Source organism: Acanthaster planci, linkage group LG08, assembly GCF_054643075.1.
Source record: "Acanthaster planci isolate LZ-2023a linkage group LG08, COTS_SCS, whole genome shotgun sequence".
Taxonomy (NCBI): Eukaryota; Metazoa; Echinodermata; class Asteroidea; order Valvatida; family Acanthasteridae; genus Acanthaster; species Acanthaster planci.
This window is the reverse complement of record NC_141784.1, coordinates 18,660,981-18,684,499: the sequence shown is the minus strand read 5'-3', so window position 1 is coordinate 18,684,499 and position 23,519 is coordinate 18,660,981. Positions and strand designations below refer to the sequence as shown.

Genomic DNA, 23,519 nt, shown 5'->3' with positions numbered 1-23,519 from the left:
TCTCTACTTTGGCTCACGCGATATTTTCGTGCATAACCCATAAGTAGTTTCACTTTAAGTCTAAAAGGAGTCGATCCACTGACTGAATTTGGTCTTATCCAAATAGTTTCAATCATTTTAGAATTTTTAGACAGAAGGCATTTCCCTTTTCTTTTTAGATTGGACTGGAATGTGATGTTGATTTTTAGTTGCTAAAAGTAGAGACGTTTAGAGAGGTAGGACGTATCAGCTTTCGCAGCTGCTAGTAAAACGGCTTGTTACTAGTACATGTAGGGCCTATATACTTGTTTGCAAAATCAGTGAGCAAATAACTTAGGATAGGCCTTTAGTAGCTTGGAGAGCAGTCAGTCTCGTTCTTGTGATAAAACTATTGGCAGGGGGTACGTCCCCCCCCCAAAGTCCTGGGTGCCCCCACTAAAAAAAAAAGGATGAATGGATATCGAACAAGGCTAACAAAAGCTTGTCCCCAAAAAACACAGCACTGAAAGCTGGTGCTCTGCATAAGATGCTGGTGTCCCCTTGTACCCTCCCCCACTTGTAAAATGCTATAGCTACGCCACTGCTGGTATTGAAACTCAGAGAAGACTTATTATTAATAATTATTAAATAAACACGAAGCAAAAACAGGCAACCAAGACCTTTTTATCGAAAGACAAATTATGACTTACCGTCCCACTTTGCAGTCGAGACAAGAACACTGTCTTGATACAAGTTTTGATTCACTTCCCAACTGGCCAAAACAGAAAAGGGAATCGGCTTATGCTTCCAGTTCAAGATACAGAACTGCTCGTTTCCTCAGGCTGTTCACATACCACACTCCCTGAACTCGGTCGCTTTAAAAATCAGTGTCGTGCAGCTCACCAGAATACTGGTTTATACCCCTTATATTACCCCACGTCGATTTTTCATCTGTTTTGCACCATCTTGTAACGAACCTCTTCACCGTTTTTGAATGGGGAAACGTTGTTTTAGGAAATTGTCTTTAAGCCCAGAAAATAGGGGCGGGTGCATGAAGTCTTGGTCACGGCATATCGCTCATCTTTTGCGCATGAGCTGTGTGACATTTGAGTGTTCACTGCTAAGCGACATGTGTGTGCATATCCGCTTCTGTAGTCTGAAAAATGTGTATGATAAATTTGACCCCTGGCAGATTCAAGGGTGAAACGGCGTCCCCTCCCCCTGAGCCCATTGGAGAAAAGGAGAAAAAGAGGAACTTTTGAGTCCAATCCATTGCCTTACTTTAAAAAAAAACATGTACCAGCCCCGAAATGCACCCTCACCCACAAGAAAGGCCAGAAAAGATTAAGTGATAAAAGCCAAAAGTTCGGCGACCCAACAGGTTTCACTCCAAAATGTCTGGATCCAGATTGGACAGATTACGTAGGCTTTGGGTTGTGGTGTCAAATAGACTCGGAAACAGTTTTTATATGTGGCAATCATTAAATCAATGGAAACAAGTATGAACATGGAGACCAACCCGACGGCGATTTGATAATCTCGCCCTAGATTGCATAGTGGATAAAATGCACAGAACTGATTCGACAACAAACCGTGCAACCTGCATCAGTTTGAGGAAGTGAAAAACGTGTCAGTTAATTCTTTAATAATACCCAAGAGGCACCGCCTAAAAGCCATAGGGAGTCAGTTTATCTTTAAGCCGTGCTCTAATTACTTGACAGCGCTTGAAATTATACACAACCCTACGGCAAATGGCTGCCACCAAAATAGATTCGCACTTGATTTCAAGTCGCAGTTATATAAGTATTCCAGACACGACTTTATTATTCTGAAACATGGCATTACAGATTGTTTTCAAATTCCTATTTCCTCTGGGCCTACGCTTTGGCTTGAACCAATTAAGAGTTTGAAGTTTATTTTCATATGTCACAACAATTGTAATGAAGCAAACTAACATGCAGATGGTGAAAAATGGGGGCACTAGTAAGAAAAAGCCTAAACTTACACAAAGCCCAGTCCCGTTTAGAAAGTGTAAATAAGTAACTTTAAGACAATTTATTTGAAGAATGCCCAGACCTCAATTGAACTCAATATCATTGTCGTTGAGCGAAAGATTTTATTACCGAGGATCCCATTCATGAAATTATAGCTGAAGCCCGATAAGAGACGAATTAAGCCGACTTCAATAACAATGTTTGATCTTAAGCCTCGACCGCTGCACAATTTGACACCTGTAGTCTTTACTTCAGTCGCTTTGCAGTTTCTCTGCTCCGTCGGAGACTGCGAAAACTTAGGAGTGACGGCTGCACGGAATCTATAATAGACAGTTTCTAAACTATGGATCCTATCTATTCACGATGGATTCATGCTTCATTTTGATGAATTTTTATCTTCTATTATAACAACATTCCTAGTAATAAAAGAATGAGCATAAGATACGTTTGATAGATGATAGGAGTATTTTCGTTTTGGTTAAGCATCAGCCCTAAAAGTTCTAGTGCTCCAGATGAAACCAAGTGGATACGTAGCTGACATTTGGATAATTGCCCGGGATTCTGTCGTTCAGTAAGTCTGGCACCCAGACTCACCTCTTACGTAAATATATATCTTATTTAGCCAGGTCCTCAGAACCAGACGTGGGTGCATCGTCAGTGGGTGGCAATAGGTATTGATGGTGGTGCAATACCTTCCGCTGATTCAGTGTTTACAAAAAAACACATCAGCAATTTCATCGTTTAAGGAGTGCCCGTAGAGCATTCACCGGCCTGAACCTTCCAGAATTATCAAGGCTTAGATGATGACACTTATTGCAATATGTTAAGTAGACTAGTTTAAAACCTAGTAACGTTCGTGTTACAAACTTCACTTGTCACATGCTTGCGATACTTACTGGTGAGTGCTGTGCTAGACGGTAGACAAGCTACATCATACATGTAGCCCCCATCATCAGATTTAAAATTTTCTGATTGACCTTAACCTGGTTGCAGGTTATCGTCATGGCCTTATGAATGAGGTAGGCCCCAGCCCTATAGTACTTAGTAAACTGCTAACTGGGCTACTAGGCTAGTTCAGTAGTTGGTACGTGGCTCATGCACAGAGCCTCGAAACTAACCTAAGAAATTGTCAAGAAAAAAAAGCAGGAAAATGATTTTGATGTATTGCAGGACTAACCCCTAATGTGTGTTCAGCAGTAGGCTACAGCCAGTGTACTGCCCTACTGTAGTACTTTGCGTTTACGTCCAACTAACTTCTGCAGCAGGTGCAAGTCTGCAAATCTTGAAACGGCTTTTGGATTTGAAATCCTCTGTGTAGGCAACAGTGACGACTGGATCCTATCATGCCTTTCAACATGACAAACCATAGTTTGAGTAAAAACTAGGACTCTGCAGTTTGCCTCTTTTAACATTTGGATGTCAACCACGCCCAAGAGTTAAAAGAGGGGATTTGTAGAGTCCTAGTAGGCCTAACTCTGACTAGATAAACATATGATAAAACACTGATTTAAAGTGCATATTGTTACTCAATTTTTTGTGTCGAACGCAGGTACCGTACGTGTACATGTATTGATGAGTCATTAGGAGCTTCAAACTTCCACGTTCCACCATGAAGACTGAACTGCGACAGCATTTAGATAACCCCCTGCTCACATCAAGTCTGGCACGGACAGGAACAGGAGGCCCCACCAGAAGTGTGGGCACCACCCCTTCGCCGCAGCTCAGCAACCCCCGCCTGCAGTCCAGCAGTAAGAGCAGTGGTGCACTGCTCACAACAAGTGGCGACAAAAATGCCCTGGCTTCCCACGCTGCTGCCAAGCCGCTCTCCATCCACATGAAGCAGGAAAGCTTGAGCCTGCAGCACAGCCGTCTTCGGCTCGGCTCCAAGCTGACTCCACTGTCCGCCTCTTCCTCCCTCCTCAGCAGCACGTCCTTGAAGACAGGTGGGCTGCTGAGCAAGCCCCCTACATCTGCAGTCTCCAGCAAGTCAGCTCTCCTACCGAAAAGTCCACACGTCTCGACCACCAGCACACTGATCAGCGGCACACCTACCAAAGCCAAGGCTAAGCCTGCCACACATCGCCGGGTGCAACTGGAGTCCTCACACCTGGGCTATGGGCCATCCTCGCATCCCCGTGCAGCGCAGTCCAAGGAAACCGCTGAGAACACCGCACAGATACATGTAGCTGAGCTGGCGACAGACTTTGAGATTCCCAATTACAACTTTCATGGCAATTTTACAGATGCAGAGGACCAGTTCTGGGACCTGGATGATGAGACGTGCTTTGAGGCTGTAGATCCTGAGATGCTGTCCTTGATGATCTCCTCGGAAGATGCCAAGTCCAAAAAGGTAATCCACAACTCCGAATATCACAGAGTGAAAACTTTACAAAAGACAGGTCTTAATTCACAGTTTGAAACCTTTAAGCCTTCCCCTACAGATGTATGGTATTGCAGTGGTCGGTTTCATCTTACCAAATGCACAGTGTACATTTCTTCATTAGGTATTTGGAAATTGGAACCCGAGGTCAGATATTAGACATTGAACTCTCTTCCAGGTTTTTGAGAAGAAAGGGAGGTGGACCCCACCCCCCGTTCTTAAAGATGGCGTATTTTTAACATGGGAGAGGGAGTCTTCCATTTGGTGAGACTGTTGTGTCTACAGAAACTACTTACATGTGTAACTTACCTGTACTTAACTCCTCCAAACAGAAAAGATGCAGACAGGAATCGAAGAAAAAAAAAAAATCAGACAGAAAAAAAGTGGAGATAAGAAACTGGTTTAGTACATTATTACTTTGCCACACCTTGTTAGCAAAGATTCTAGCAAACAGTGAATTAGATAAATGTAGTTTTTAGAGGTACTTGTGCAAGTGCGACGTGTTCAATTTTACACTCATGTGACATTCTCACAGTTACCCGGGCCTGGCCCAAGTGATCAACCCACTGAGCTGGCAATTTGGGGAATTATCCCGCAGTACAATGCAAAATTATGGCGATTTAGTCGAATCTATCGAGGGAAAGGTGACACCATCATAAATAGTTCAGAAAAATTGTTGGGTGTAGTGACAAATTGTCTCATGTCAACAGAGTTCAGAAAAACACAGGCAAAAAATGTGTGTTCAGATGTCCCTTGCTTTGGACCATTTGCATTCCCTTTTCAAATTTGATTAATAAAGGACATCTTGACCTGGTCAGAGCTCTTCCAGTATACCCAAGATTGTTTGCTTACTGCCACATCTTGCGAATGCCTGTTCATGTATATGTACAGTAAAAACCTATGAAGGCACCAAAGGTACAATGCACATGGGTTATTCCAGAAATTAGGGGTCCAAAAGTGTGACATTTTTGTGTCCTTGTTACATCTGAACTTTGTTATTTGACACTCCTTGGAGTGGATTGCTGACCTCCTTTGGACTATAATCTTTACAGCGAAGCAGGGTCAGTCATGAAAAATGAATAATGTTGTGATTTGGAAGACGTTGGTCTAACAATGGAGTGTTCCATGCAGTGCTCTTTAGTTAATAGCCCCCCGCGTATGACGTCACATCAGAGGGCATTTCTTTCTTCCTCTAGGATAGACTCGAGTAAACCGACTGTGCATGCATTGTAATTAAATCAAAATAACAAAGAATAGCCTCTGACTCCGCCTTCATGCAAGGGGTCTATGATTTCAAAGTGCTCCACCAGAACTGTCATTTTTATCAAGCTAGATCCAGGTACATGTACAGGTAACTGAGTGCCTAATGCAGTGTCTGCCCTCACAGTCATAGGTACCCATGTACAGGTAACTGAGTGCCTAATGCAGTTTCTGCCCTCACAGTCATAGGTACCCATGTACAGGTAACTGAGTGCCTAATGCAGTTTCTGCCCTCACAGTCATAGGTACCCATGTACAGGTAACTGAGTGCCTAATGCAGTGTCTGCCCTCACAGTCATAGGTACCCATGTACAGGTAACTGAGTGCCTAATGCAGTTTCTGCCCTCACAGTCATAGGTACCCATGTACAGGTAACTGAGTGCCTAATGCAGTTTCTGCCCTCACAGTCATAGGTACCCATGTACAGGTAACTGAGTGCCTAATGCAGTTTCTGCCCTCACAGTCATAGGTACCCATGTACAGGTAACTGAGTGCCTAATGCAGTTTCTGCCCTCACAGTCATAGGTACCCATGTACAGGTAACTGAGTGCCTAATGCAGTGTCTGCCCTCACAGTCATAGGTACCCATGTACAGGTAACTGAGTGCCTAATGCAGTGTCTGCCCTCACAGTCATAGGTACCCATTTAAATTACATACAAATACATGTACATACGAGTACATGTACATGTATGTGTACACTTCTGAGTGGAGGGAGACAAGTAAGGCATCCTTCCTCTGTGGTAAAATTAAAGTGGCCTGCCCAAAGTCATGTTACCAGCTGCTTAATGTTTGCACTGTACACATGCATCCAGCATGTCCAGGGACATTGCAGTGTGGTACAAAAATTCCGACCTTGACCTTTTATCCCACAGAATCTGCCAATAATACCTGTACATAAGAAACTTGCAATTAACTCTTGTCGTATACGAAAGATGGGAACTAAGACAAAATTACTTCCACATGTCTGTAGTGCAGACCCATTTCTTTGCATGATGTGACATGAAGTCATGTGCCTAGCACTTAGACATGTTAGAATTTCATGGTGTTGTGTAAAGTCTACCGATTATATATGCAGCATGTCTTATCAGTGTACATGTACACTGTGTATACAGTACAGTATTTACATGTGTACATGTTTTTATACTGTACATCACATATGAGTCATCTCCTACAGTACTGTTTGCACATACACGTACCTGCACAGGAAATTCATTTGGTGACCTGGACCATAGGTCAGGTTTTGTCATTTTTTCTGTCGAGTTACATGGTGTGATGTAAGAACACTCTCTGCACTTGAATTTTATGTACATGCATATTCACATGTGTACATATGCATAATCACTAAACCTTAACGTTTAGTCATGGATTTTAACCCAAATCTTTTCATTGTCACATTTGTTGTACTTTATGGGAAAATACAAATGCATATGTGAATGAAACTATGCAAATGTTCAAAAAAGTTCAATGAAAAGAATTAAAATACCTGCATTTAAAGCAAAGATGCACAAATGATCCGACTTTTCGGCAACATGTTGTTGATGGCATTAAAATATTTTCCGTTCAGAACAGCCTTTCGGCATGCAGAAATGAGCAATGAAACACCACAAACACTTGTGTAAAGTCAACCTACAGTGTATCCAAATGACATAAGGAAACTGTATGGATTAATTTCAAACAAGTTTTAGTTGAGTTTTAGTTTTATAAATGTTATAAAAAAAGATGTTTTGTGGATAGTTTTAAAATGAAACTATATGTACATTGTACCATCTCAGGTGGCTTTGAAGTGTAGAATATTTAACTGAAGTTCAAGACATGTTGTGCAATACGATGTGAGAGTAACTTTTGTTTGTTTGTTTGTTTGTTTGTTTTGCTTCATCCTCCCAGACTTCCTTGATAAATCTAGTCAGCGCTTCACTGGTCAACAGTCCTAGCTTCAAGCTGCCCAAGGATGAGACGAGACTTGCACTCACAAAGAATGCAGACACTGTCATTCAAATAGATCCAGAGTTTGTGCTGAAGGTTTGTGACCCACATGTATACCACACCTCGCATGAATGAGAGAGGTTGCAAAGACCTGCCTTTAGGCCGACGCCCCTAGCCAACATTTGCTCTCTGCTGATTGACATATCCCAGTTCCTTGTTTAAAATAAACTATGCGCACAAGCAGTGGCAAGTCAACTGCTCCCAGACCTTCCGTTGACTGTCTAAATTCCAATATTGGTAGAGTCTGAAACCATTCAGTCTGCCCAGCCTGCTTGTTTGTTCACCGACGAAGGAGTACTTTTACATATTCCTAGTAGGATGGCACTCTTTGATTTGGCCAAACTGTAATTCATACCAAAAGTGCCTGTCCACTGTTGTTTCCATATCTCAGAAAGACGTGGATGCACATGTTCATTTATTCAGAGGTACATGTACACCTATACATTTGTCAGGGTGGTGTTAGTGATATTTATAGTCTGTAGTATCGGTACGTGTATTTCCCCACAGATTTTTTCAGCACACACTCACTTCACCGCCTCTCCTCTGAACATGAAGTGCCTTGCTTTCCCAGATTACTGTTTTCGAATCCTGCTTAAAATCTGATGCCATGATGGCAAACTGCTATTTGCTTACGTACAGTTTTGTGTGATTACATGTAGTTTTATTGCTGACTTCACGTGCCAAAGGTTGAATAAAATGTTAGGCCAACATTCTTATGGTTCCCGTGGTCATGTGTCAGACTGCTGGGGGTTCTTCATTTGAAAGTTGAAAGTACGCATAGCAATGGACCTAGGTCTGGTCCACACACAGATAAGGTACATGCACCTCTGCTACGCCATGTGTCAAAAGTAAACAGAATGCATAATGAGTTGGCCTCTTTAAAAGAAAATGTGCTCAGTAGCATGTAGTTAAAAAAACACATCTTTTTGTTTGCACAGGTCGCTTTGTACACCAGGCAGGATTTGAATATCCGGGCCACGGCTAACTTCTTGTTGGCATTAGCTGCCAACCGTCGGGAATGCCGTCCCTACCTGAAAAAGTACTACAAGCGGTCTGTAGGTCTGCCGTCAGACTGGGCCCAAATAGCCGACCTGTACCTTGTAAGATTTGCACACTTATACTTTTGTTTCTTCTGAAATCTGTTTCTCCTCCTTCCACTTTGTTTCAAGCTCTGCAGCTTCAAACTTAACTGTTCCGATCAAATGAAACTATTCTGACCTTAGGCTTCACGTGAGGCATGTTAGGCAACTTAAAGTTTCTTTGGCAGAAGATGGGTCTCCAATAAGCTTCCGGGTGAGCTCAACTCAGGGAACCAAATTCATAAAACTGACCTGATGCTAAATCGCAAAAACAAAGCCAAAACTGAATGCAACTGTACTTACCTGATATGGCCCTGCATTGGATGGATGCTCCTTGTGCCATGGTAGTAGCACATTTGCGCATGTACACGTTACATGTACATGTATGTGGCATATACAATCAATACAAAGTCATCTGAGGCACTCACTTTAATTTTGTTAGGAGTTCTCTTTGTCACCTTATTTCCCCCTGCCCTAGTGGACACCTTATTTCAAGTGGCTTTGAATGTCCAAGGCTGTTGAAATATGTAAATTGTTTCTGATTATTTATTTAGACTATACATTATGGTTTTTCAGACCAAGGTGCTCTGTTTATCAGCTGAAATAAATACGAAACCTCTCCCGCTCTTGGATTACAATATGAAAAGCTGATTTGGGAAAATGATATTCCAGGCCTTTTCATTTTTGATTTGTTTATTTCGTGTGAGATTAAAATTGATCACGAAAGAGGCTTCAACGAAACCTACACAGGAGCACTAAATGTGTTTTATTCAAAGGAGTTTTTTTCCATCAGCACTTTCAGGGAAGGGGGTAGGATGGTACATTTACCCACAGATAAATATGGTCATGATTGCAGTTTCAGATGTCAAAACAGAACACCTGTTCTTGTCAGGCAGTATAACTACTAAGCAGTGCACATTATATCTTTCAATGAAATAACAAAGGAAAGGAGTCCATACTAAGCTACCCACTACATTCATGTTACACAACACACATCATTAAACTGAAATACCAGTTTGAATTGAGCTAGCTTCTCTTTCCTCTTGCTCAAGTGCAGCCTTAAATTGGTACTGAGCCTTTGTAAGAAATATTTTCCGTCCTTTCATGATAGTGTTTTAATGTATTCTCTGCAAAGATTTTTGCTGATAGTTTCTTGGATGATGATAATCTGTTTTTTTTTTTCAACCTTGTTTGTCTCAAGTCATTCCAAGACAAGGAACTGAGTTACAGATCTCTGCCGTCTGCCCTGAGAAAGGTCATGGTGGCAAAGTTTCCAGACTTTGACGAGTATCAGCTTGGTAAGTGCAATGTACATGTAATTCCAAACATTGATAATTTTAGGTTCTAACGCAAAGTTCCCTCTCTCAAAGAGTGAGAGCACCATTTGCACCATGCATTCCACTTCCGATCATATGAATAGTTTTACTTTGACCATAATAGCAATCTTATTCAATCATTTTAAAGACTCCAAGCATCATTACCCACGCACATGTATCACCAGTTCCGTTGAGTTGCTGTGCACTGAAAATGTTAGCTATAACCCACCCTTAGGCGTTTTTGCGAGGATCTGAGTTCAGTCCTGTGAAATCTAACAAAAGACTATGGAAGCTAAAATTGGATACATTGTCAATCCTCCAAAAGCCTCTATGACTCCTTGAATGTTTTCCTTGGAGGTGTGACCTGCCACCTCAATCCAGTAGAACTCAATTTGTTGACACACTTCAAAGATATCTGTGAGCCTAAACAACATGAGGCCTCAGACAACACCTTGACATACATGTACATGTCGTGCATCCTTCCAAAATCAGTTGCATATTTTGCAAAAGTGCCTCAGTCCTCCAAAATCTTCCAAAACTTTAATGGATTTTGCAGAATTTTCTAAGGTTTATAATAACACCCAAAACTGCTCACCAGCCAAATAGCTGTGTATTGCACGTAGATTCTCATTGGTTCATAGCCACCTGTGACAGAGCACTGACAAGCTTGCCAAGCAATATGCTCCGTACAAAACCAATTCCTTCTTGGTATCCTCGTTCCCAGGCAAATACAACAAGACGAAGAAGAATCCCAAGAAACGAAAATTTGACCGCAAGAAGAAGAAGATGGAGGACAGCAAGACCAAGGAAGTTGATGACTCAGGTGAATCGGAAGACGATGAGGATCACCATGACGAAGAAGGGTTATCTAGCGCGTTACCGTTTGTCAATGAAGGGGAAGATACAATTGAACCTTTGGTGGAGGGAGACGACAACTACCAAGACGAGTACGGGCGCTGTGACTTTTACACTCTGAAGCAGCTGATCAGGAAGCTCCATATCACCGAGCCTGTGGAGAGTGTCATGTGCCTCGTAGGCAAGAAGTGAGTAGCCCGTCCCCATTTAATATGAAGGGTCTTTGAATCACCAGTAACCAATGTAACCTGGATCAGTTTGTACATATGATTGAAGCAAAAGTCCAGTAAATTTCATGCTGTCAAAAAAGGTATGTCACCCTGATCAGATTTTGTGTGAAGCGTGAGCCAGCCTTTAGTCTTCCAGCAAGTATGCCGTAATAGACCACCCTCTTGCGTGCGTAACAGTTTCAAGTTACAGAGGGTGTTACGAAAGATTGAATTAAGGCTGTTATATACATGTACTTCAAGCAACATGAGGGTGAAGGGATTTTGATGTATTAAGCTTTTGCTAATTCTCAGCAAATTTGAATTTTTATTCGTGTACACTTTCTGACCTAGTATGAACCGGCCTTTATACTGTGAAGGAACAAAAAAAAAAACTTGATTGAATATTAAGGTAACTCGTGACTATGGAAACTCTTCATCTTCAGGTACCCAGAGAGTCTGGAAGCTTTCTACAAGACACGCCTACCGGGTACTTGGGACCCAGACCGAGCTGGCAAGCGCATGAAACTGCCTACTCCCGAGACCTGGGAGACCCAGGTATCACTGAAGGGAAACAAGGCCTCTATCTGGGAGCAGCTCATAGGTGGGTCAAAAGTCAAAGGTCAACCCTGTGATGCATGGAGTCATCCCTGGAAGGATGTACAAATTTGAGTGAGACCAATGGTTAACTGATTTGGGCAAGAGAACGTCAAAACATGATCCATTATTATACATAGGCATCACTGACGGGTTCAAAAATCACGCTGACATCTAAACAAGCTATTCCCCTCCTTTGGGATTCAAATCCAGCTGCTGGATATGACCTTGTTGTGACCTTGGATGAGTCATTGTACTCCCACTTGCCTCTCGCCACCCAGAAGTATACATGGGTAGCTATGAAGGCAGAAGTGGTTTTTGTGTTTGATTTGTCGCTTGCGCCAGAAATGGCAGCATTTCACCACATGCTCCCCAGGGAGCTGAAATGGTTTTTAGGAGTGTCTGTGGCCTAGTGAGCAGGGATATTTTTCATAAATGCCTTGTATCCGCTGGTAATTTGGCACTATATGACTATAACTTCATTTATTTATTACTGTTGTTCTGGTCCAATGATTCTGTTTTCTATCTAAAAACATCACCTCCCAGCCAAAGCACCATGCATGTCAAATATTGATTGCCGTAATTCACAAGAGATGGCATGTCTCAAAGTGGCATGGACAGTCCTCTGATGGGAACTTGCTGCTTGCATTTATGCATGATGGGGCTTGACAAGCTGAGCGCTTGCAGCCAATTTCTTTTCAAATGTACAGTCTCCACATGGCTTCTGGTGTGTGAAAGAGTTCATTGAAAAACTTCCACCAACCTGTCTCTTTGCTGAAGAGGGCGCACTTTGGCTCAGGGAAGGTTGGACTGTCAACTTAAGCGTTCAGTAAACTAAACGATTTAGTAAATAAACGATTTCCAGATTTTCTTCTGTTTAACTCTTAAGATCTTTCAGATATCTATTAACCCTTACAATCCGTAACCAGCCAAACTCCAACACCAGGGTTTGTTGGAATCTATTAGGATGAGTACTACTGTAAAAAACTGACTCTGTGTTATGTGGAATTAGGTATGACAGAGTCCAACTGTTTGTGTGCACAGTTACTGTGATGTTGGGACATGCAAGGATAGGGAAGGTTCCTCGTTAATCACAGACCTGCATGTAGGAATACTGATGGCATGTTCAGAATGGCAGAAGTATGTTTCAAACTTTTCTCTGACACAAAATAATTGAACCCCCCCCTTTTTTTGGGACAGACCACAAGAAACTGCCTTTCATGGCAATGCTGAGGAACCTCCGTAACATGATTCAGGCCGGGGTCGGGCCCAAGTACCATGCCTGGATCATCCGCAAGCTCACCGACGAAAAGTCTGTCATCAACAGCAGGCAGTTTCCGGTCCGATTCTTCTCGGCCTACGACGTGCTGGACTCCATGGAGACAGCCTTGGAAAACAAAGACAAAGAATGTCAGTTTTTTAATTGTTTGGTATTTCATTGTGCCATCCCAAATCATGTTTTAGTTAACAATTTTAACTTGCCCACCTTGACATATCGTGTTGCTTTCAAATCTGCCACCCAGTGACACAGCATTTTCAATTTTTTGCTTTTGAAGCCACGTTTGTGCAGCGTGGACCGCCTTATGCACAGGGAAGAATATGGGATGGCTTGATGAAAAGGGTGTTGAATCTTTGGTGAAGTTTGTCTTTATTTCGGCGGTATTCTTGGGATTTCATATGAAGAAATAATTGCGCTGAGTTTTGTTTGTGTTTCTCTTGAAAATTGCTGCATTCTTTGTGCTCGAAGCTAGAGATTTCAAAAATTCACACTTGAATGAGTTTCTGGTCTCGCTATCATACATAAAAATTAGGTGGTAACTTAATATAACTTTATTAATGCAGATAATACCAGAATATTCAGGCAAAACAGGTCACAACCCACTGTCATCTTTGAATTTTAACCCTGCATGTTCATCAATTCAGACCGCATTCGTAGACAGCAAAGCCCATGTAATGATGGGTAATACCAAATTGTCCTGTATCTATCAAAGTCCTAGAGAACAACATGTTTGATTTAAAAGCATTCTAGGCTGATTCAAGCTGCTCTTTGACAGCGAGAACATCTCTTTCTACAACAGCTTCCAACGAAAGCGAGAGTTTCCGTGGCAGAGGGCGAGGACGTGGGCGAGGGCGCCGTGGTAAAGGAGGTGGTCCAAAGGGCGGACGTTGGAAAAAGAAACCAATGTAAGTAGGATTGTGCCGAATATTTGTATACTGGGATATTGTATCCGTTATCAAATAATCAAATGTGTATTTTTGAAATTGGATATTTGGATGTGAAATTACACGAAAGGAAACACACACAAAATTATTGGCAGCAAAGTTAGAGTCTTAATGTGTGTTTCAATGTGGTACAGTGTCCACAAAAATGAGAACAAATTCCATTTCTTTCAAGTTTTACAGTGGTTTTTTTGTGATCTCACCTAGACAATGGACTGAATCACTACTTAGGATTCAAGAAGGTTGTCTTTCTCATGTGCAACAAAAATCCAATTGCCGTTGGGTCGTCTCTTATATTCCAGCTGAACACAAAGGAATCTGACTTGCTTCCGTTGCCTGGTGACTGCTACAATGGCCAGCAGTGAGAACAAAAGGCTGCTTATTCAATGACATGATGAACAAAACCTCAGAGAAATTCTTGAATGGCAATGTAGGCGTCAGACATTGCCAGGGCAAAGTCTGATTGGTGACAGTTATGTGCAGCGGCTCGGATACTGCATCTCTGGCTTTCTCAAGTTGTTGAAGTTGGTCTTTGCTTCATCCGCAGGGATATCAAATACAACAAAGAACTTCTAGTCCGCTACCGCAAGGCCTTAGACACTGCTGTGAAGATAGCCACGCGCCACAACATCAAGCCAATCTATGGCAAAACCTACCTGTTCTGTGACATTGGGACCCAGATGGATTCCTATGCCTACGGATCACACGGATTGAGAAAGGTACAGATTCATGTTCAGAAGTTGCTCACCAAGCCAGTCTTGAGGTTTACCAGTGTAGGAAATCAATACCCTATTTATTGGATTTATTTTGGCGGAAATATTCTGCTGGATTGGTGGTTGATGAGTTGAACAGGTTAAATGGCTGGCTAATAAACAATCATATGTCAACTTGAATTATCAGAAAGATCAATGGAACTGATATAATGTTCCGCCTTCATTTCTGGAGAAACAAATGGGTCTTAATGACAAGTTTCACAAAGGCAAGAACTTTTAATACCTACAACGTTGACACCGGCGAAAAACACAGCCACTTCACCAGATCTTCATCTCTCACCGCTGGCTTGGATGCACTTGGCACACTCTCCACAAGGCAGGAACGTAACGAGTGCATGCACCTAGTGTTTCTACACCCTCAGAATTCACTACAACTCAACCAGATCTTGATCTTACACTGACAGCTCCAACACATACTAGCTACATTGCTATTTGTTGGAGCTGAATTCTCTGATAGAATTAGGCATTTTAAAGTGCTTTAATACATGCACTTTAGACTAACACAAACTTCCACCAGTCTCCCTTACTGTTTTCATGCACTACAGCATGGGCTATCACCATCTTTACATTAAAGGGCTTGAGCACGAGTCTAGACTGATGTTCTGCATGTTTAGCACAAAGGACATCAAAATTAAAGTCGACACTTCCTGCAGCTATCAGAAAACTAATCTTGTCCAAGCTGCTGCAATAAAAATCCTTGTCTGTCTTAAGATTTTGATTGGATCCATTTCACAGGTCCTTTAAAGTCTTTGTTTCATTTATTCAGGTAAAATTCTATGCGTGCTTTATTGCAAGTGTTTTTCATTAGTCTGAAGTTAAATCTGGCCGAATCTGAACAGAGTGATTTCAAAACTGAGTCACCGAATACCTGCTAACCAAAAGTTTCAATTATCACTCTTCAGCGTTAAAAGCAGATAACCCGACAATTGTACCCTAGCAGCATCTTTTTCATTATTAGTTATTGCAGTTGCATCTAGTTATTGCAGTAGTCGATAGTAGTTACCAATTCTGTACTTTCCCTGATGTTCAATTGAAGTCGACACCTACTGCATCTATCGGAAAACTAATCTTGTCCAAGCGGCTCTGTTAAAGTGGCAAAATATGTTATTTGTTGTTTGCTGTAGTATTAAAAGGCAAGAAGAACTGTCACTTGATGTTTGGAGCATGTGACCCTGTTGAAGATAGCAAATTACTTCCTTACGTTTTTTAAAATTGATATCAGCTCATCCTAATCAGCTAAACCATAAAAATGTCTTGATAAAACAAATTACTCGGACAGAAAGGGCAGAGTGACTTGTCTTGGAGGGAAAAGGCTTTGGCTTGATTACAACCTTTTGAATTTGGCTCAGACTTTAATGTCCTTGTTTCCCCCAGGTCAGAGAGTGTGCCATCTTGCTGGGACTGATGTGTAAACACTCTTGTGAAGAGTGTATGCTGGTGGGCTACATGATCGATGAACAAAAAGTCATTGAACTCGAAAAGGGAACCCTTCTGGACAACATCAAGAGCATCGTGGAATATGCTCAGGTATAATCCCAACTGTAATGTACACCCTTGGGCTTTTTATGAATTACGTTCAGTTTGATAAACTTGGTAGGCCTAAACTCAATAACATTGTTATAATTGAGTTCCACTCAAGACAGTTCAATCTCCAAGTGTGACATGTTGGCTAGGAAATCATCATTGAGGATTGAAGTCAAGCAGGTACCGATTGGTCGCCTTTCAGGCAAACGACGTTGGGACAAGTTTCTGGTCAGCCCCACCCAGCAAGTTAAACATGGCCATGCTGAACGACGCCCTGCGTGATCGCATCCACATCGACAACTTGATTGTCATTGGCAAGGACTTTGGAGAGGAGGGGTCAGGCGGGGACGAGCTGATGGAGTTTGTGGCCAAGTACCGACAGGTGGTCAACCCCAACCTGCTGTTTGTGCAGATAGACCTGGACTTCTCATACCGGTGAGATGGTCTTCTCTTACTATGTCCTAACTTTGTGAAAGGGTACACTCTCAGCAGTCGGCATAGTAGGTTCTGAAATGTATATTTTGCATTGAGGGGTTCTCCCAGAAGTATCCCTTCATTGGTAAAAAAAACAGCGAGGTTGGGTTGACAGATAAGGGCTATCACAGTCTTCATTTCCAGCACTTCATGTAAAGATCCTCTGAGTTGGTACACTTTCCAGTAACCTTTGAGCCTCCTTCTCGTGGGTAATATTTGGCATTGTTTAGTATCACTGACTCAAATTGACTCGATCACCAAATTGGACCTGAGCATACATCGTAACTTGACCCTTTTGATCAAAGACTTGAGCGGAGTCAATCCTTCAACATGACTGGACTCAAATCCAGGCACAAAAATCTAGGACTGACTTATAAAACTGCATTTTGCTGGTGTTGTAGGTGAGACCCCAATAAAGACTATCACAAGGTCCCACAAGACCAATGCAAGACCTCCAGTCTGAATGCAAATCACAAGGTAAACAAATGAATTGCAGCAAGAGCAATCCTTTGTCACTGTGCACCTGTGACTGGTCTTGAGTCTGGTCTTGTGATAGTCTCATTTGCAGCACTGGCTTCTTGAGTGTCTGTTATTCAGTGATGGAGTGAGCAGTGTAGTTTCCATCTTCAAGAGGTTGATTTCTTTTGCCCTGAAGGGCTGACGATCAAGACACGAAGCCCAGCCACCCGAACGACATCCGTGTGACCGGTTACAGCGACAACATCTTGCGCTTTATTGCTGAGCGAGGGGACAGCGGCCAGCTCAATCACGTGGAGAACATTGACAAAGCGTACGGCCTTAGAGAACTCCAGGTGAGGAGGCTGACAGTAAAATCAAAGACTGAGACTGTTTAACCCTGCTCCAGCATTTCATTTTGTTGAAACTACTCTTGTAGCACTCTCTTCATTCTGCTAGAAGTAATAATGATTGTTTAAATATGTAATGTTGATTTTGTGTTGCTTACTAAAACCGTCCTCAAGCATTGTACATATGCTTATTTTTAGCTGAATTCTTCTACATACATGTAAGTAAGATTTGCTATGACTGCTTGTGTAGCTTCACGTAGACCCATAGGATGTGTGAAAATGGTTATTGAATTTTGGAATGGAGTCCTGTTGGCAGTAATAGAGAAATGTACATATGGTGTCGAAATTGCTTCAGGTACGAAGGCCTGTCCTATCAGTCGACCTGTTCCTTGAATTTGGCCGGTCACTGTGCTTGCCCTGTAGAAAGGGCAGCAGGCTGACACAGTTGAAATTTTAGATCGACTGCGACTGTTCAGATAGTGTGAGGGTTATTCAGTGACCTCATCAACACAGCTTATCACACTCTGACGTTAAATGTGCCAATCATTTATGTACAGTAGCATAATTGATTAATTGATATAGTTCAGCCATTCTTCTTTCTGACAAACCTGTAAGTGTAAGCTACATTTCAAAACTGTTAGTGTAAGGTAAGCTTCAATACCGACGTGTAAAACCTCATATGGGCAACCGAAGTGTACAGAAGCTTATTGAGATATTTATGCCCCAATGGAGCATTCTAGAACCCAAGTAACATAGCCCTCTTGAGTAAATTTTGGAACCTGATGGTCATTGGTTTTTTGGGCTCCCTGTCATTACTACAGGTAGCAGCAATAGGCCGTGCTGATCCCAACCAAACGTCTACCGCCACCAGCCCAGAGACCCCTCTGCCCATCGCTGCCCCAGTACACAGGTTGCTAGATCATTATAATAATAATAATTTATTCATTTATAAAGCACAAATTTCATATAGATATGTTCAAATGTGCTGTACAATGAAGACATTAAGCGTAGAACAATGAATACATTTAAACATGGTTGAGCCAATGGCATACAAGGGTGCCTCTGGCAGCCCCCAAACGACCCACATTCACCAACATCAATCAGTAAAGGGAGACAGTAAGAAGCAGTGACAGTTTTAGAGGTGGGAGGAAAACCCCCGAGGAATATTCTGGGTAAAACCCACAGAGTCAGGTAGGGACTGAAAAACCAATCCACATGTGGACCGGGCCGGGAATCAAACCCAGGACCACAGAGGTGGAAGACGAGGAAAGAACTACCTTGCCAACCTGACTTTCATTATCTAGTAGCTACAACTCGGAATGCGCAGCCCGTAGTGGCTGCCTTTCTTTCCACGTGTGCATGTACTTTCCTGCCTTGATTCTTAATCATGTTAATGGGGACAATTGTTTCAAATGCCGGACCCACCTTTGTTCCATTTGAACTCTTCCTGAGCTTATTTCAGAGTTGTCAAGTCAATCACAAGTCGAATTACGGGTGTAGTCTCAAGCATTAAATGGGTCAAAAGAGTGCCTCTGTCGCAGCATATTTGAATTGTGCATGATTTGGCGTGAAAGAGACAAATTGTAGATGACATTGTATGAGTATTTAGGAGGACTTTAAATGGACATGTAGGAGATTTTGTGATGGACTTATGATGACTTGTTACAGACATGTGAGGACTTGTGATGGACACGTTATGACTTGTGATGGACATTTGAAAATTTGTGATGGATCTGTGAGGAATTTGAGAGACAAGTGAGGATTTGTGACGACTTATTGATGGACAAGTGAGGATTTGTGAGGACTTATTTATGGACATGTGATGATGTGAGGACTTGTGATTGACCTGTGCAGACTTAACACTGCCTTTCATGTTCTCTTTTCTGTCTCTTCTTGTAGATGGAGGACTGCTCGCGTGTTCATCTCCTCCACCTTCCGTGACATGCACGGTGAGCGCGACCTCCTAACTCGCTTTGTCTTCCCGGAGCTGCGGGCCCGAGCCAAGAAGCGCTTCCTTAATGTGTTTGAGGTGGATCTGAGATGGGGTGTGACGGAGGAGGAAACTAGGCAGAACAGGTAGGCCTGGGGGCATGCCGAACCAAATGCCAGTTTCAGGTTTAACTGTGGCTTGAGGTTTCTGCTATACATCATAGTTTTGTTGTCCGATTGAGATTCTTCTCACGTGTTGTTTTTAAATATTCCTGCTACGGAATACCACAGTGCGAGCATTTACTTTTGGCTCAATATTAAATGGAACAAGTTTCCCCCGAGCCATTTGGCTCACCAGGCCAGTGCTGGTCTCTGGTTCCTTGGCATGAAATGACCAAGAATATTTGTATTTCCCCTAATTGATTACTGGTCCATTACAGCTCATGCTGTCCCCAATCCACTAGAGGGTTTCAGAGGCTCTAATTGAAAAAAAAACACCTGTCTTTTTCAATTTTTTATTAGTTTGCACTGTTTATCCTGGGTCAACAAGCTTGAGAGGCTTGTGGTTCAATCCTTTGTTGGTCTAATTCCTTATCTTTCTGAGTAAGTTATAACCAGCGATCATCTTCAAGAAATATGAGTTTGAATTGTAATGAAACTACTTTGATGAGGTTCTGTAATTTGTGTGGCCACTTGGACTCTGCAAACTTTGAATTGCGAAAAAAGACTTTAGCATATCAAGAATGCAAACTACAATTTCATGCTCCAGTGCTCAAAAGCAGTGGCCGCCAAACTCCAGTTTGTTGGTGTTTGATTACAGATTACCAGTTATTGTTTGATTAAAAAAGATAACAAGCTCCAAAAGGTGTTGCAGTGTCAACAACGAAAAGGCAGTGGAAATCTGGCCTCTGTCTCGTGGAGTGTTTCTCTCATGTAATGCCTAGCTTATGCTGGTAGGTACCCATTGATACTCCTAGAAGGAGAGAGGCAAGTAGAGACAAAGTGACTCATCTAAGGCAACAACTTACGGCCAGCAGCTGGATTCGAACCCCTGACCCTCTGGTCATGAGTCAAATTGTTACTACGGATAGGGAAGGTTTTTAAAAAAAAAATGCAGATTGTTAAAGTTGAACAAGTTGTTGACTTTCATCAAATGTGTTTCTCATATATTTGCAGATCTGTTGAGATCTGCCTGACTGAGGTCTCTCGCTGTGACTACTTCGTCGGCATCTTGGGACAGCGTTACGGCTTCTGCCCAGACACCTACGCTACTCCAGCCACACCGGAATTTGATTGGCTGCAGGACTACCCTGCTGGCCGGTCCATTACAGAGCTTGAGATGCAGCATGCGGCGCTGTGCGACCCACAGGAGGCTGTCGGCAGGGCATTCTTCTACTTCAGGAACAGTGACTTCATGGCGTAAGTCGTCAAGCTTGCATAATACGCAAGCTGACCCTAGCAAGTTTAAAATGTGGGATGAAAGCCAAAGATTTGCGTATTTACTTTGACCTTAGGCATCTGAACTTCTTTAAAGTAGTGATGAGAAATGCTAGAAAAACGATACCTGTCACCATTTTTGACAAGCATTGGTATTTAAATGATTAAAAACTTTGGTATTAGCAAGCAGAAGGTCTTGGCTTCAAGTCCAACCTGAGCATGTGTTAGTATTTTCCTACAAGCTGTCAGAAAGTCACTTACATGTAGCACGTAGAGCTCAAATGTGACACCAACTTTGATGGCGTTTCCTCATTTCCAGAATTCCCTACATTTATATTATTTGAACCATGTCAAGGGAAGTGAGGTATTCTTCATATTACGTTTATTACCATCTGAAATTATAAACCATTAATCTTGAGTCACAGAGAAGCCAAGTGAAAGTCACAGGTCCACGCAAATCTACGAATGTTAAAGCAAAATGAGTGGAACAGACAGAGAATCTCGTCTTGTCAATCGCTGTTGCACCACCTCATCAATGGGCTGGCAGTAGAGTGTACAGCACTATCTAGACAGTTTTTGGTATCTGGTTGTTTTATCATCAGTGAGGTGCCCCCTTCGTGCCAGTCTGCATTCCAAGCGGAGACAGGCGCAGCAGCAGAGAAGATTGAGAACCTGAAACAGCGAATTCGACACAGTGGACTGGAAGTCTTTGACGGGTACAGTGTCTCACAAACTCATGCCTCCTATAAACTTATGTGTATTTGTTTCACTGAGGCCATGGAGAGCATAGAACGGGGGGAGCTTGTACTTTAGGCCCGAAAATGTTCCAAGTCCCTTTTGCACAAATATAGAGGAAAATTTTTTTTCATGTCTGCAATGCATTTGCAGTGAACTGTTGTCAATGTGGAGACTTGCCCAACTTTTTGCAAATAAGCAGCAAATAACCTTTGCTATTTGCATTTGCGCTAAAAACCAGCCCGTACTTGTTTTATAAATTTAATGTAGACTTGGGCAACTGCGGCTTGCCAACAGGTATCATTTCATCACTGTATGTGATATTTGATGTCAGGCCCAATCATCACCAATTTGTCCTTGAATCAATTTCACGCTGCATCCTCTTTCTGCTATATATGTTGCCTGCATGTACTTCCCAATAAATGTATATCTGTCGGTTTTTATTCATCAATGTTTGGGCTGAGGGATGAAACTCAGTGTAACTCATTGTATACTTTGCTCAGATATCCGTGCCGGTTCGGTGGTATAGTCGACTACAAGCCAGTCACCACCAACCTAGAGGAGTTGGGTATGCGCGTCGTCAACAACCTGTGGAACTCGTTTCTTCAGCATTATCCCGAAGAGGTAAACCAGTGGTAGACATTTGTGGAAATGGTTCAATAAATGAAGAAAGCATGGACATGATTTGCTAGTGCTTTAAGTCGAGGACCTGACCTCACATTCTACGCGTGTTTGAGGACAGGCAGGGTCCTCAAAAAGCTTTGTCAAAATTGCTTTGGCAGCTGTACACCTTGATGTGATTGATGCTGTCTGTAATTTAATTGGCGGGGTCCGCTTTGACACATTTATTTGAAATGTGTTGCCTTCTTGCACATATACAGAGTTGGCCACTCTGTCAGGGGTCAGAAGAGATATGTCAATGTCACACCGGTTGTTCTCAGATGTTACTGGGATTAAAAGATGTAGTGACTTTGCTAAGTAGCTAGCCTTTTTATCAATATAATCAGATACCAGTTTGGCAAGAATAACATGTGCGATTATGTTGCACTCAACAATGTGATCATATCATGGCACCTCTTCTAATCACCAGGAGGCCTTCCTTGACGAGCTGTCACACGAGGGCGCTCTCCACCAAGCCTTCCTGGAGGCCCACGTGGCCGGGTTCAGCGGCCGCAAGGTCCAGCTACGGCAGGGCCTGGACTTGATGGACGCCTGCCACAAGGGCCTCATGGTCATCGCAGGGAAGAGTGGATGCGGAAAGACTGCCCTCATGGTAAGCATTGTGTACAGGCTAATCCTGTAACCAGAATTGGGAGCAGTGCAACCTCGACTCCATGGGCTGCGTGCGCGCTCCTTCACTAGCCCCTGGTCGTGTAGAATACGAACATGACGCTGACTGGCTGTTCAGGATGAGTATACATAAATGTTATGTCAATTGCACCCATATTTCAAAAGCTGCAAGCTTGCGCCCACGTATTCTTCAGCATGTCACGCACCTGAAATCTGCATCTTGCATAAACACACTGACTATAAGGGACAGATCGCGCAAGGCACGGCAGGAACCAACATGGCGCAGCAAGATCGCCTCCATGGGAATGAGGTTGTAAGCAATGGATTCTATTCATGTGTCAGCCATCTTGAATTGAAAGTGAGGTGAAACTTTTCATTTTGAGAACATGAGAGTTTAACTAAAAGTTACAAAATTAAAGTTCAATACAAATTCATCCCAGTTTTTTTCCGAATAATTTAAAGTTTGTGATAAATTATAATTTTAGAAAAAGGAAGGTGAAGTTTGGAACCCAAAATAGTCTGGCACTATCCCATTCAACAGATTAGATCAAATATGATAGATTCAGGGAACAAAGCAAAAAATTACTTCTCTGTGAATAACGTCTATTGCTGTGCAGTAGAACTAGGCTTGCCTGCAGGAGCCATGCATGCGCTGAATACCTCTTCAACCTATCCACCCTGATTTTGAAATGTACCCTCACT

General features: G+C 42.5%; 1 protein-coding gene across 2 annotated transcripts in view; it reads left to right on the top strand.

Annotated features, from left to right (window-relative positions):
- Positions 1 to 2,593: 2,593 nt before the first annotated feature.
- Positions 2,594 to 23,519, top strand: part of tep1 (telomerase associated protein 1) — a 46,369-nt gene continuing 25,443 nt past the window's right edge. The window contains exons 1-19 of one of the 2 annotated variants that reach the window (XM_087140004.1): positions 2,594 to 2,850; positions 3,502 to 4,302; positions 7,478 to 7,612; positions 8,515 to 8,676; positions 9,857 to 9,953; positions 10,696 to 11,014; positions 11,479 to 11,636; positions 12,830 to 13,039; positions 13,708 to 13,813; positions 14,397 to 14,568; positions 15,997 to 16,149; positions 16,349 to 16,581; positions 17,276 to 17,432; positions 18,248 to 18,336; positions 19,326 to 19,502; positions 20,532 to 20,774; positions 21,395 to 21,508; positions 22,031 to 22,151; positions 22,618 to 22,800. In XM_087140004.1, the coding sequence (XP_086996130.1) occupies positions 3,562 to 4,302; positions 7,478 to 7,612; positions 8,515 to 8,676; positions 9,857 to 9,953; positions 10,696 to 11,014; positions 11,479 to 11,636; positions 12,830 to 13,039; positions 13,708 to 13,813; positions 14,397 to 14,568; positions 15,997 to 16,149; positions 16,349 to 16,581; positions 17,276 to 17,432; positions 18,248 to 18,336; positions 19,326 to 19,502; positions 20,532 to 20,774; positions 21,395 to 21,508; positions 22,031 to 22,151; positions 22,618 to 22,800 (3,570 nt within the window). In that variant the 5' untranslated portion in view covers positions 2,594 to 2,850; positions 3,502 to 3,561. Of the gene's footprint in view, positions 2,972 to 3,501; positions 4,303 to 7,477; positions 7,613 to 8,514; positions 8,677 to 9,856; positions 9,954 to 10,695; positions 11,015 to 11,478; positions 11,637 to 12,829; positions 13,040 to 13,707; positions 13,814 to 14,396; positions 14,569 to 15,996; positions 16,150 to 16,348; positions 16,582 to 17,275; positions 17,433 to 18,247; positions 18,337 to 19,325; positions 19,503 to 20,531; positions 20,775 to 21,394; positions 21,509 to 22,030; positions 22,152 to 22,617; positions 22,801 to 23,519 lie in introns of both variants that reach the window. The other variant, XM_087140005.1, reaches the window with a different exon arrangement.